The sequence below is a fragment of the Prionailurus viverrinus genome, chromosome A1 (genome assembly GCF_022837055.1).
Source record: "Prionailurus viverrinus isolate Anna chromosome A1, UM_Priviv_1.0, whole genome shotgun sequence".
Lineage (NCBI taxonomy): Eukaryota > Metazoa > Chordata > Mammalia > Carnivora > Felidae > Prionailurus > Prionailurus viverrinus.
Window position 1 is genome coordinate 174,139,268 of NC_062561.1, and position 13,275 is coordinate 174,152,542.

Genomic DNA, 13,275 nt, shown 5'->3' on the forward strand with positions numbered 1-13,275 from the left:
TATTCACACTATCTCGGGACTATTTATCACTTTTTATCATGGTTCTTGAACCCCCTTCAAACTGCAAGATATTGACTGTGCACATAATCTAATCCAATCTACTTCTATAAAAAGACTTTCCAAGGCAACAGAAAAAATTATAAAACACAACTGATTTTACATAAAAGTGTAGACAAGGTGCTAGGAATGCTGCTCTGGAACTTTTTATCTTCTTTCAAGTTCATACCTCTACCTAAAAGCAACTGTGTTTGTGCTTCCAATCCTCTTCATGAACACAGCAGGAAGAGAGAGAGATCTATATAGGGTCTCTCCTAGAGACAGAGTCTCCTGAGGTCTTCTCTCACCTTTATATGCTTGTAAGGTGGTGGCTTCTTGTCATTCTTTCGGTCTTCCTGCAGCTGTCTTAGCTCTTTTTGTGCCTTTAACTCCTCAAACCTTGCTGCAGCTTCTTGAAGAGCTAAGAAAACACACAGCACAAGTCACTTAATCTTAGGTGGACTTGTTCATTTTGCCTTTTTTTCCCCTTTAAAGTTGGAGAAAATCCACGTCTTTTACACAAAACTCAACCAGCATTATATGGAAAATTAAGAAGTATATATGACTGCTATTTTCAAGTTAATTTATAGTTCCCAGGGTATTCAGATTTACCATTAATACAAAACATAATCCACCATTAAATGGCACAATGCAGGCTACCACCTTCAGAGGAAAATTTAAAACAAAAACAAATCCAGCCAAATGATTTGAAAAGCCCACAAATAACATCTCTTAACAACGAGACTGCATCTGTTCAGCAAAGTCACTGCCCTTCATTAAGCCAAATTCTTGCCTCTGTTCTGAACCTCTTGCCTCCAGAAACACTCCGTCTCTTTAGTGCCAAATAACATGCTACATTCCTTTGGAAGAAATTCAAAATTAAAGTTTTCCTCTCCTTCTTACCCAATTTTCTAGAGTACCTGTCCTATTCCTCTCCTAAGGCTCATTCTCTAAATATCAACTATTAGCTATAAAGATACAATAACAGATCTTCATAGCTGAGTTGTATTCAAGTACTATACTTTCATATGCTTGAAAGAGTGTAATATCTTAGAAGTCCAACAAAATCTTAAGATTCTTTATTTTTCCATGTAAAACTAATTTTTAATTCATTCTCCTTTTTTAGAATTCATTATTCCTGAACCAGGTTAAAAATTCTGAAAAGAATTCCAATTCTTTCCCCTCCTTCCTCTCTGCAGCTTTCCCCATATTGTTAGCTATTTAAAGAAAATATCCCCTTTGATCCACCCCTTTTTCTCCATTTCCCTGTCACCATCTAACAGAATTCATGTTGCCCTGAATCCTCTTATTGTTATAATCACTCCTTTCTTCATGCTATTATTCACCATGTCCTGCCTAGTCTGTCTACTTAATGTCTATCCAAATACTCATCATCCTCTCCACCCCAGAGTCACTTCACTGTGACAGTCTTATCATCTCTGTTCAGAAGTACTGAAACAGCCATCTCACTGACATTCTGGCTATAGCCTCTCACGTTTATGGTCCTCAAGTTTAACTTAGACAAAAGTTTCTAAAAAGTCTGCTCTGACCATGTAACTTACCTACCTTTTCTGGCAAACAGCCCTGTGTTCCCCAACCCCATCTTCAACTGTACTGCATAGAGGTCACTAACTCAGTTTGTTAAAGATTTAATGTATACTTTCACATATGCTGTCTTGTTAACATTTTCATTGTTAATTTTTTTTTTTTTTTAAGTTTAAATGTTTGTTTATTTTTGAGACAGAGCAAGTGTTCTGGGGAAGAGCAGAGAGAGATGGAGACAGAGAATCCCAAGCAGGCTTTGTGCTATCAGCACTGAACCCGACATGGGGCTCAAACTCATGAACCTTGAGATCATGACCTGAGCTGAAATCAAGAGTCAGATGCTTAACTGACTGAGCCACCCAGGTGTCCCTAAAGTTTATTTTTAGAGGTGGGGAGGGGGTAGGGAGGGAGGGGAAGAAAGAGCATGCCTGGGGGGAGGGGCAGAGAGAGAGGGAGACAGAATCCTGAGCAGGCTCCACACTGAAAATTTGATGCAGGACTCAAACTCACAAACCGTGAGATCATGACCAAAGCTGAAGTTGGGACACTTAACCAACTGAGCCACCCAGGTGTCCCCCATTTGTTAACTTCTTTGCAGGCAGAGTAGGGCTTAAGAGTTTGGATTCTGGAGTCCAATTGCTAGAGTTTGAAACCTTCCTCTATCACTTATTGGCACTGGAACCTTGGGTAAGTAATTTTTACTTTTATGATCCTTAGTTTCCTCATCTATAAAATAAGGATAATAACATCTAACTTACAGGGGTTATTACAAGGACTTAAAGCAGAAAAAACCTGAACAGGGTCTGGCAAACAATAAATGAGAACTATTATTATGGTTCACTCTTTTTTTTTTTAATTTTTTTTTTTCAACGTTTATTTATTTTGGGGACAGAGAGAGACAGAGCATGAACGGGGGAAGGGCAGAGAGAGAGGGAGACACAGAATCGGAAACAGGCTCCAGGCTCTGAGCCATCAGCCCAGAGCCCGACGCGGGGCTCGAACTCACGGACCGCAAGATCGTGACCTGGCTGAAGTCGGACACTTAACCGACTGCGCCACCCAGGCGCCCCTATGGTTCACTCTTCAAAGTCACTTGGAAAAAAACCATCCAGGACTTCTAACTTTGATCCCCAGCACAGTTATGCTTCCTCTTGGTCTGTTCCCATAGCACACCATGCACATTTTTGCCACAACACTCAAAGAATGGCATTTTGACTGCTTAGATCTCGAATTTGCCCATAAAAACGTGTATTCTTTGAAGGCAGAGGTACCCAGCCAGCCCAGGGTAGAGGCATAGAAAGAGCAGAATCCCAGAGCTTTAGTGGGCTCAGACTTGTGGTACTCCCTACAACTCGACCTTCTCCCCCAGCCTCTGTGGTGGCCAGCTCTATGCAGACAAAGATGTTGCTAAACTGGTCCCCGACCATCCAAGATTACAAGACTCAAGAGCCAAGCTCCTATAGTATTAATACTAACAGCCCATATTTGCACAGAAACGACATGGTCAACAGATAAGTGAGGACCCAATGAAATGACATGAGGCAAATGGAACCTTTGTGAAACTTGTTCCCTATGGACATCATTCTCATTCCTCATCAAGAAAATTTTACCTGCTTACAATCTTATAAAGAATCTTCATCTAATGAAAAAGTTTCACTATTTTTTAATGTTTATTTTTTTAACTTAAAGTTTATTTATTTATTTTGCGGGAGAGAGAGAGAGAGAGAGAGAGAGAGAGAGAGAGAGCGAGCCCAAGCTGGGGAGAGGCACAGAGAGAGGGAAAGAGAAAACTCTGTCAGCACAGAGCCCAACTTGGAGCTCAAATTCACCAACTGTGAGATCATGACCTAAGCTGCAACCAAGAGTCAGAAACTTAACAGACTGAGCCACCCAGATAACCCTTAAATGTTTATTTTTGAGACAGCACAAGTTGGGGAGGGGCACAGAGGGGGACCAAGGGTTAAAAGTGGGCTACAAGCTGACAGCAGTGAGCCCAATGTGAGGCTTGAACTCATGAACTGCGAGATCATGACCTGAGCCAAAGTCGGAGGCTCCACCGACTGAGCCACCCAGGTGCCCCGAAAGTTTCACTTGTTTAGAATCTCCACCAGATAAAATCTTACATATGTCAATATCCAAATAAATTAAGAAATAAGAGATACTTATACTGTCTTTCAAAGGACAGCTAAAGGAAGAAAGTAATTATTGTTGATGGCATACCAACTCAACTATGTGCTCTGTGGTTGATGTTTTTATTATCTCACTGAATTCTCAAAGCAACCTTTACTCATTATACAGTAAGAGAAAACTGAGGCTCATAGTTGATTCAACCCCTCCTAGCCCCAAATGTCCCCATTCCTTCACTACCAGGCCAGCTTAAAAAAAATCTCTTTTGATTCAGAACATTAATGCTTTCATTTTCAATATTTTCCTTTATTAACTTCTGGTGAATTTTATTTCTTCCCAACAAAACAAAACAAAACAAAACAAAACAAAACCAAACCTTGTGGAACAAACAACTCTACTAGAGATTCTGACTCTTGTCTAGCAAACTATACTGTTTATGCTATAAAATAGTTCCAAAGTTCCAGTACTTGATAAGATGCTGAGAAAACAGAACTGATAAAACACTTCCCTCAAGGGGCACCTGGGTGGCTCAGTTGGTTAAAGCATCTCACTCTTGGGGCGCCTGGGTGGCGCAGTCGGTTAAGCGTCCGACTTCAGCCAGGTCACGATCTCACGGTCCGTGGGTTCAAGCCCCGCGTCGGGCTCTGGGCTGATGGCTCGGAGTCTGGAGCCTGTTTCCGATTCTGTGTCTCCCTCTCTCTCTGCCCCTCCCCCGTTCATGCTCTGTCTCGCTCTGTCCCAAAAATAAATAAAAAACGTTGGGAGAAAAAAAAAAAAAAAGCGTCTCACTCTTGATTTCAGCTCAGGTCAAGATCTCAAGGTTCGTGGGATCAAGGCCCACACTGTGGGCTAACAGCACAGAGCCTACCTGGAATTCTCCCCGCCCCTCCCTCACTCAGGCTTTCTCTATCTCTCTTTCTTTCTCAAAAGTAAATAAATAAACCAAAAAAAAAACCTCCCTCAAGGAAATTCTAGTTACCTAAAGGTTAGGCTAAAAATAATGAGCTATGTCGATCAAGTTCCCTGTAAAATCCTATAGCTGTAGCTACATAACGCCCCAGAGATCAGAACACAGCAGCTAATGGAATATATGTGAATTCTAACACATAACAGAACAAATACCTGGGTAACAGAGATCTGTGCTGGCCTGAGAAACAAAAAGGATGAAGTTACCTTTTTTATATGTCCCATCCACTCCTTTGCCCATCTTATCCTTGCTGCTCACATCACCCTCCATATAGGGAAAGACTCGAGCCTGGTGTGTCCACAGATAGTCATTAGACCCAAAGAATAACACAGGGAACTCGCCAACATCATGTCTCATCTTATCAATATTGGAAGGTACAGCTCGAGGATGGCAGATCTCAGCTGGCCACCACCTGCGAAAGGTGAAAACAAGCAAGGAAACCTTTAGAAGGCTACAGAATAATTAGGGAAACAAGCTACTTTTTAGGACAGGAATAAGGAGTAACAAGGTCTATCCACATTAAAGTCCAACCTAGCCATTTTTACAATCTAACTAGAGAACAAACAAGTAGTATGTGCTGAAAACGCCCATCTTCATAGATATACTCACATATAAAGTTAGATTCAGTTATTCTAGTTTAAATAATCTATAAAAGGAAACAATAATTTAACAAAATAATAATTATCACATAGATATGAACAAAGCTTTTGACTATAATGTTCACTGAAGAATTATCTTTTAAGAATGAAAACCTGGACAGCAATCTAAATGTTCAACAATAAGGGAATGAATGATAAGGTAACTATGGCACATGATACAATGAAATACAATTTGGCTTTTAAAAAACTGTTAGGCATATAGAAAAATGGCACCAAGAAATGCCCCCTAAAATAAAAAAATAAAATAAAATAAAATAAAATAAAATAAAATAAAATAAAATACATGTAAATTAATACTTTACATGTCCACTTTAGGAAGACAATTTGGCATTAGTTATTTAAGGTGGCAACCCCTATCCAAGAAAAACTCCTGTGTATGTACACTAAGGAACACTGACAAACTGCTCCAAACAGGAAAATGGGTAAATTAACTATAGTATATCGGAAGTCTATATGAAAAAGAAATGGAGAATGGCAAAGTATGAACTAGAGCACTACACTAACCACTATAAATCTCAGGAGCATAATAGTGAATGAAAAAAGCAAGTAGCAGGAAAATATAGCATCAATTCCTTTACATAAAGGTCTAAAACATGCAAAACAAAACATTATACATGTGTAAACATACAGTAATGCAAAGGAATAAAAAACACAAAATGTTGTATAGTCGTTACTGCTAGGAGTGGGGCAACAGTATATTCAGAAAAGGTCATGGAGGGAGCCTCAAGTACCAGCAATATGCTATTTCTTTAAATGGGAGGAACATACATAGGTATGTACTTATGTATGTATGTATCAGAAAGGTAAATTTCTGATTTTCTTAAATCATGCGTGTTATGATATTCTTCTGTATATTCCATGATCAACAAAAATAACTAAAAAAAAGAAAAGACACAAAACTGGGTATAAACCATAAGGCTAATTATTTTGAGGGAACATGCATTGGTGTGTCTTCAAGTAAATATGCTAAAATATTAGCAATGTATCTTCCTTGTTATGGGTTTGTTTTCATTCATGAATTTTCCAGAGAATATGTATTATTCCTATAATCACAAAACAGAAAATGAGTTTTTTTCTTTTATAATGAAAAAATTAATGGGGGGGGTGCACCTTGCTTAATCAGAAAATTTTTTTTTTTTTAATTAAAGAAAAAAAATGCTAAACACTGTATTTAAGATCCCAAGAAACAGAGGATGGTAAAAGAAAAGAGTGTCAGTCTCCTTCATGCTCACTCACCTGTATCGTCCAACTTTTACCCAGACAATTTCCCTGTAATGGGGCTTTTTGCCTGCTTTACAATCATTGCAATACCAGTTTCCTTCAGGGATATCAATGTTCAGGCATTCACGATGAAAAGCAGCAGGGCAAGAATCACAGCACAGAAGGCTGCCTCCTGTGGGAATCAAAAAATCTGGCACTCAGAATCACAAGGCCACATATCATGACCCAGATGAAATAGCTTTTGCTCCTAACCAATTATTTATCTCTCAGCTAAGGACTTAGTAATTTATCCAGAAAGGATTTTCTACAAGAGCATTTATTCCCTCTCCAATATTCCTGTGAACCACAACCTTGGGGGTTTGTTAGATTCACAACAAATAAATATGAGATCTTACTGGCAAAATGAGGTTAGGGCAATGAGGTCAGAAATCAACCTCTAGGGTGCCCGGGTGGCTCAGTCGGTTGAGCAGCCGACTTTGGCTCAGGTCATGATCTCACGGTTCACGACTTTGAGACCCATGTTGGGCTCTGTGCTGACAGCCTGGAGCCTGCTTCGGATTATGTGTCTCCCTCTCTCTCTACCCCTCCCTTGCTCATGCTCTGTCTCTCTTTCTCAAAAATAAACATTTAAAAAAAAGTTAAAAAAAAATCAACTTCTAAAAATATATACATGCACACATATTTATTTCTTTCTCTTCACACACCAGAGACACACCAAATAAAAAGGATACCAGGGACACACAATGACCAGAGTATGAAGAGCACAAATTTTAAGTGATGTCAATTTTGAGCACCAAGATCATATGACCATAGGGAATTCACTTTTCTTGCTAAGGTATCATTTCCTCAGTGATGTTTTCCACAATCACATCTATTTGAAGACTAGATAAGTGAAAAAATGGCCCAGTAGTGTCTGACACATACACAGTCTCCATATGGTCAGTTCCTTCCCTCTTTTGAAATTACTCTTTAATCATTTTTATGTTTGGTACTCTGACACCTATGGGCTCTTTTCAGAGTAACATTTATAAATGCATAAACCTAACATATAGATTGGAAAGACAATGTTACATTAAGATATAATTATCAAAATGTTAGAACAAGAAATTATATGTTTCTTTGTAATGCAAAAATAAGATCTAGCAGTAGCAATGACTGCAAAATACTTTAAGATATCTACAACAAATGAAATACTATGATTTTCACAGTTGACAAAAAAGTCACAGGTACTAAAGTGATTTGTTGCCCTAAAATTCAGTTAAAGGTATGTTCTTTCTCCATTGAGGTTTTCAGACACCAGGATAATTACATATATTGCAATGACAAGGAATTTTCACTTCCTAAAGATTTTCACTTAAAGTGATTCAATTTATATGTCTGAAGCTGAAGTCCTCATGGTTACAGACTGTAAAGAATTTTAGGTAAAGAGGAATCATATTTATGGAATATAATAAATACCTTAAGGCCACAAATGAGGATGCTTCAAACATGCTAGACTCAAACATATAACTCCAAGTCTTGTCCTGAAGAGTTAGTGAGGGTAAAGCCTTAGCAAAATATATGTTCGTGTCTAGCAGGTCTCAGGCTTTCTGGCCTCACGACAACTTTATATTCTTGGAGATCCCAAAATAAATTTTGTTCATGTAAGCTAAAAATATGTATATTTACTAAACAGAAATCAAAATTAAGAAAATTTTTAAATATTTACTAATTCATTTAAAAATATCAAATTCTATTAATATAAATTTTGTAAAAAAAATAACTATTTTCCATAATATATGTTAACGGGGCTCAGTGTTTCACATTTTTACAAATATTTTAAACTGAATTCATTGCAATACGCTGTTTGGTTGAGGCACATGAAGAAAATCTGTTCTTTCTCAGATAAATACTTATAAAAAAGGACTATTTTAGTAACTTGTTCAAGACCTATACAAATTCCTTCTTTGATACTATCTATACACTAAAACTCCACAGGGTAGACTTTAGTTGCAATGTCAAATCTGAAATAATTTCAACTTTTAGTACTACTACATTAAAATTCATTGATCTGTCTTGCACTTTGAATGGATCTTTTATATATGCATGGTTTTTAACTTTTTAATGTGCACATTGCACATTGGTCATATGGAAAATACTAGTTTGCTGAATTAGGTAGATCTTCCAAATGTTGATCTATTTCATTATATACTATTATAATATCAGTTATTCATATCATGAGGGTTTCACAATACTAAAAAGCTGTTAAGCTTCAGGGTGATAGTTACCAGTTTTCCAAATTCTAATTTTCACTTAAGAGCTCAAGTTTTATCACTGGCAACGACTTCTGTCTGTGTGTTTTCCTTGAAAACAGGCTCACTTTTATCCATTTTCAAGAAAATGTCTGACGAATATTCAAGTGTGAAGAGCCATGGTTTGTCACAGTAATTCTTACAACTAAAACTGGCATTCCATGAACAAGGCAGCTAGTTCAGACTGCAACTCAACTGCATGAGTGCTTTAACTTAAGATAACCATCAGTATACAAAAGAACCACTTTATATGCACTTCCCATTTTATAATACAGAATATTAAAAACAATGTTCACCTGAGGATTGATATTCGATAAAATTAATGATTATTATATAAGAATAGTCTTGTGTGAAACTTTTTTTAAAAAAACTGAGAGTGTGTGGTGACACAGAACACAAGGGACTGCGTCTACTTATATGGTTTAGAGCCACTGCCTTGATTTCTATTAGGTGCAGCAGTTTTACCCACCACTAGTTTTGAACCATCAGTGTAAATGTCAACAAATTATAAACGGCAAGTAGTATCTTACTATTATTATTATGAAAAGAGTTATGATTTCATGGAAGCCTCTGAAAGGGCCTACACTTTGAAAGCTGCTACTGTTGCAGCTACTAAGTTTTCTCGGAAACTCAGTTACCATTATGTATATCCATTAATGGATTCAGTAGCTTTTCAGTTAGGATGCTCCATGTTAGGAATGCTATCACATGGGCACTCTCGCTTTTATTCATTTCATCCCACTCTGGAGTTAGAAATGGTCTAATGTTGAAACTGTTTCATCGTCCTATCTCCAAGAAATGTGGAAAACTTTTGGAGCCTACACTTCAGCCTCCCAGACACCTGTTTTTATTCTAAGAGTAGAATTACAGAATGTTGTATTTAAAGATTATTTATTTTGAGAGAGACTTAGCAAGTGGGAGAGGGGTGGGGGGGGGGAGGGAGGGAGGGAGGGAGAGAGAGGGAGAAGGAGGGAGGGGGAGGGAGGGAGGGAGGGAGGGAGGGGGAGGGAGAGAGAGAGAGAGAGAGAGAGAGAGAGAGGGAGGGAGGGAGGGAATCCCAAGCAAGCTCCACGCTTTCAGTGTAGAGCCTGATGTGGGGCTCCATCCCACGAACTGTGAGATCGTGGTGTGAGCTGACATCAAGAGTCGAATGCTTAACTGACTGAGCCACCTGGGTGCCCCCAGAATGTTATATTTAAAAGCTATTAAATACCAAACTCTTGTCTTTAACTTTCTTCTAAACAAAAGAAGAGTGGTATAATAAATAGGCAGCAGTGTTCACAAGACAGTGTTTATAAGGAGCAGGTATTAGAAGAACAAAAAGAATGTCCTCTTTGTGAATTAAAACATCTCTACCCCAAAGGCTTCCCTCTTTATTTGTAACTGCACTTAACGTGCTTTTTGTTTATTCTATATTAGCAGCATAGAATGGTTTGAGGATACAAACCATGTCCTCTAAGTGTATCTTTTCCTTAAATTGTCATGTTACATGAATCTTCTAAGAGCACAAAAAGTCCAAATTGACCACTTCAATCATATAAAGCAGTTGAAAAACCTTCTTCTATGACTTTAGCACTATTTAGTATATATCCAAATTTCTCAAGAGGGATGTTCATTCAATTAGACATACTGACTTTTTAAATGAGTCCCCAGAATGTTCATAACCAGCCAAGTTTTCATGAAATTGCATAGCCAATAAGTATTAAAAAAACAGAAAAGTGAGAGAAATTGTTCCCCCTAAATTACTAATCAATAAAATTTAGTCAATTTGAAAAGTAATGAAGAAACTACATGAGAACTGGTGTCACCATCAACAGAAAAAACAGTGAAGCAATGTCCACAACAGTCTTAGAAAAAGAACACATATCCTGTTTTATAGCAACCCAACACATGCTTCTAGTATAGAAGCAAATGATGGATAGCCTCAAGCAGAGAAATAAGCACCTCTGGGTGCTCCTAGAAGTTTAGTCAACCAAGAGAAAAATTAAAATAAGGAAATCAGAATTATAAGCACCACAGTAAATAGAGTAGTGATGATTACTAAACCATCCACTTACAATAACTAGCAAAAATCAGGCTGTGAGGAATTGAAAGAAAATGTAGAAGCTTAACACTAATTCTATCAAAGAAGTATGTTTTAAGTTGAAGAAAAAAAATATAAAGATATAAAATTTATTTTTCTTCCACTTTAGAAGAACTTTTAGGAATACCTCTAACAGTTAAGAAATACTTAATAGATGTTCATAAATTCCTTCACTTTCCTTTTATATTCATGAATAAACGATTTAACAAAAAAGAAACACAATTGTACAATATAATACCATCTTCTAGAACTATTTCTATCTAGATATATACCCCTGCTATCTGCTTATATGCACAAATGTCTTATGTAGTATCACTTAAAATTAAGTAATGATTTTTTCTGATGGTGGAACTTGGGACGATTTGGGATTATTTATTTATTAATTATTATTCCTTACCTCCAGTTTATTTAACATATAACATTGTGTATAAAGTGTACAACAAAATGACTAGATGTATATACTGTGAAATGATTGCCCAACTAAGGTTAGGGAACACATCAAACATCTCACATAATTATAATTTTTTCTTTTTGGTGGTAGTGAGAACTTTTAAGACCTACTCTCTTTAGCAACTTGCAAATATGCAATACAGTATTAGTCACTATAGTTACCGTGGTGTACATTAAGTCCACAAACTTACCAATCTTCTAACTGGAAGTTTGTACTGTTTGATCACATTCCCCCATTTTCCAAGGGTGATTCTATTTCCTTTGCCTTATCTTTCTCTTTGTTTCATTTATCATTTTAATGAAAATAAGGTCATTATTCAAAGTAACAAAATAAAACCTCTCCCTTATCAGGGAAAAAAAAACAAGTTTAAAAGTTCTGCTATGTTATCCTAAGTTCAAGACATTACATCCCAATATTTTCTCTACTAACAATGTGAAGAAAATGATTTTTGTTGCACTTAAAATATTGTATTAACCTCTTTTTAGACTATTCATACATTAAGCAGTCATGTCTTACCTTCTGAGCATACAAAACACCAGCTAACGTTAACATGCTCATGATTTCGGCAGCCCCGCCGAGGTGTAAAGTGATTAGGGCAGATGATACTATTAGATGCAAGGATCTTGGACCCAGCAGCCAGGCAAAAGTCATTGGCATGGTATGCCACAGGGCAGCGGACACAGCGCATCAGACGACCTAAAATGACAAGCAGGAAAACCAGAGTAGCAGACAAAAAACAAAGAGATTAAATATAAAACAACACGAGTTACTGAAATCTTTGTCAGCACTGAGAAAATGTCACTAATAGAAGGAAACACTACTAGGACAAGGGATGATAAAACACATAATTCACTATGAAAAGCTCAGATGGGAGCTATGTGATAAGTTGCCACAAAGAGTCAGATCTCACGACTATTAAGTGAGCCTGCCTCACCAAGAAAAACCCTATATAATCCATTGCCTAGACTCTTAGGAAACCTGGAATCAGCCTCAAACTAAATAGAAGGGATGTGCACAATCAGAAAGAAGGCCAGCTGGGAGAGAGAAAGACTAATAAATAATATTGCTTGGTACTATGTGATTCTTAAAGCCGGAACTTTAAGGTGAATGAACCCCTTCCAGATAAAATATGTCCTCTAACATGTATCACACCAAATAGAAACCATTAGCAAATCATTTAAATGTAATCTACAATAGCAACTAAAAATGGGAAGGTAAACTGATGGTTAAACTGTAATTTTGATCAAGCAAGTTAAATTACTGTACTTAAGAGTGAGGAGATCTGTAAGTCCAAGGAATCATATTACAAAAGGTACTGCCAGTCTAATTAAAAGCAAAGGCAAAACACTGCTACGTTTTTCCTCCTCAATCCCCTATGGGAGAAATGAGGGCTCTGTGGGCACACAAGCATTTAATAGTAGAGACACAATATTTGGCTTGGGAAAATTAGTAACAGACCCTACTATTATTGAACAGAAATAAATGATTGTTTTCCCAATGAGAACAGACCTAAAAACTTGAATTTACCTGGAACTATAGGCAGTTTTGGAAACTTTAGCTCTCAATCTTACTATAATGCAGGAAAGAGGTTTTAGGATAGAAGTTTCCATTTAAAAAAAAATAAACCAACACAAAACAAAAACCTCAATTCTACCCTAAATTCATGTCTGAATGATATCACATCTGACAACCATAGATATAAAGGGTCCATAGGAAACGAATAATACACTTTGGTCTAATGGAGTAGGGGGAGAAAGGCATGTAGCACAATATTTTCTCAAACTAAGAAATCGAAATATTTCAAACCACCACATAACATTAGGGCTCCACAGAATACAATGTGGGAACTGCTAGACTAGTCCATTATTCTCCTCTCTCTCACATAAAATGCTGAC

At 37.2% G+C, this 13,275-nt stretch overlaps 1 protein-coding gene across 9 annotated transcripts in view; it reads right to left on the minus strand.

The window, feature by feature from the left end:
• Positions 1–13,275, minus strand: part of NSD1 (nuclear receptor binding SET domain protein 1) — a 144,567-nt gene that overhangs the window by 20,638 nt on the left and 110,654 nt on the right. For all 9 annotated transcript variants that reach the window (XM_047858512.1, XM_047858477.1, XM_047858486.1 and 6 more), the window contains 4 exons: positions 11,897–12,076; positions 6,571–6,727; positions 4,882–5,087; positions 345–457 (listed from right to left, as the gene is read on the minus strand). In XM_047858512.1, coding sequence (XP_047714468.1) covers positions 345–457; positions 4,882–5,087; positions 6,571–6,727; positions 11,897–12,076 — 656 coding nt within the window. The remainder of the gene's footprint in view (positions 1–344; positions 458–4,881; positions 5,088–6,570; positions 6,728–11,896; positions 12,077–13,275) is intronic.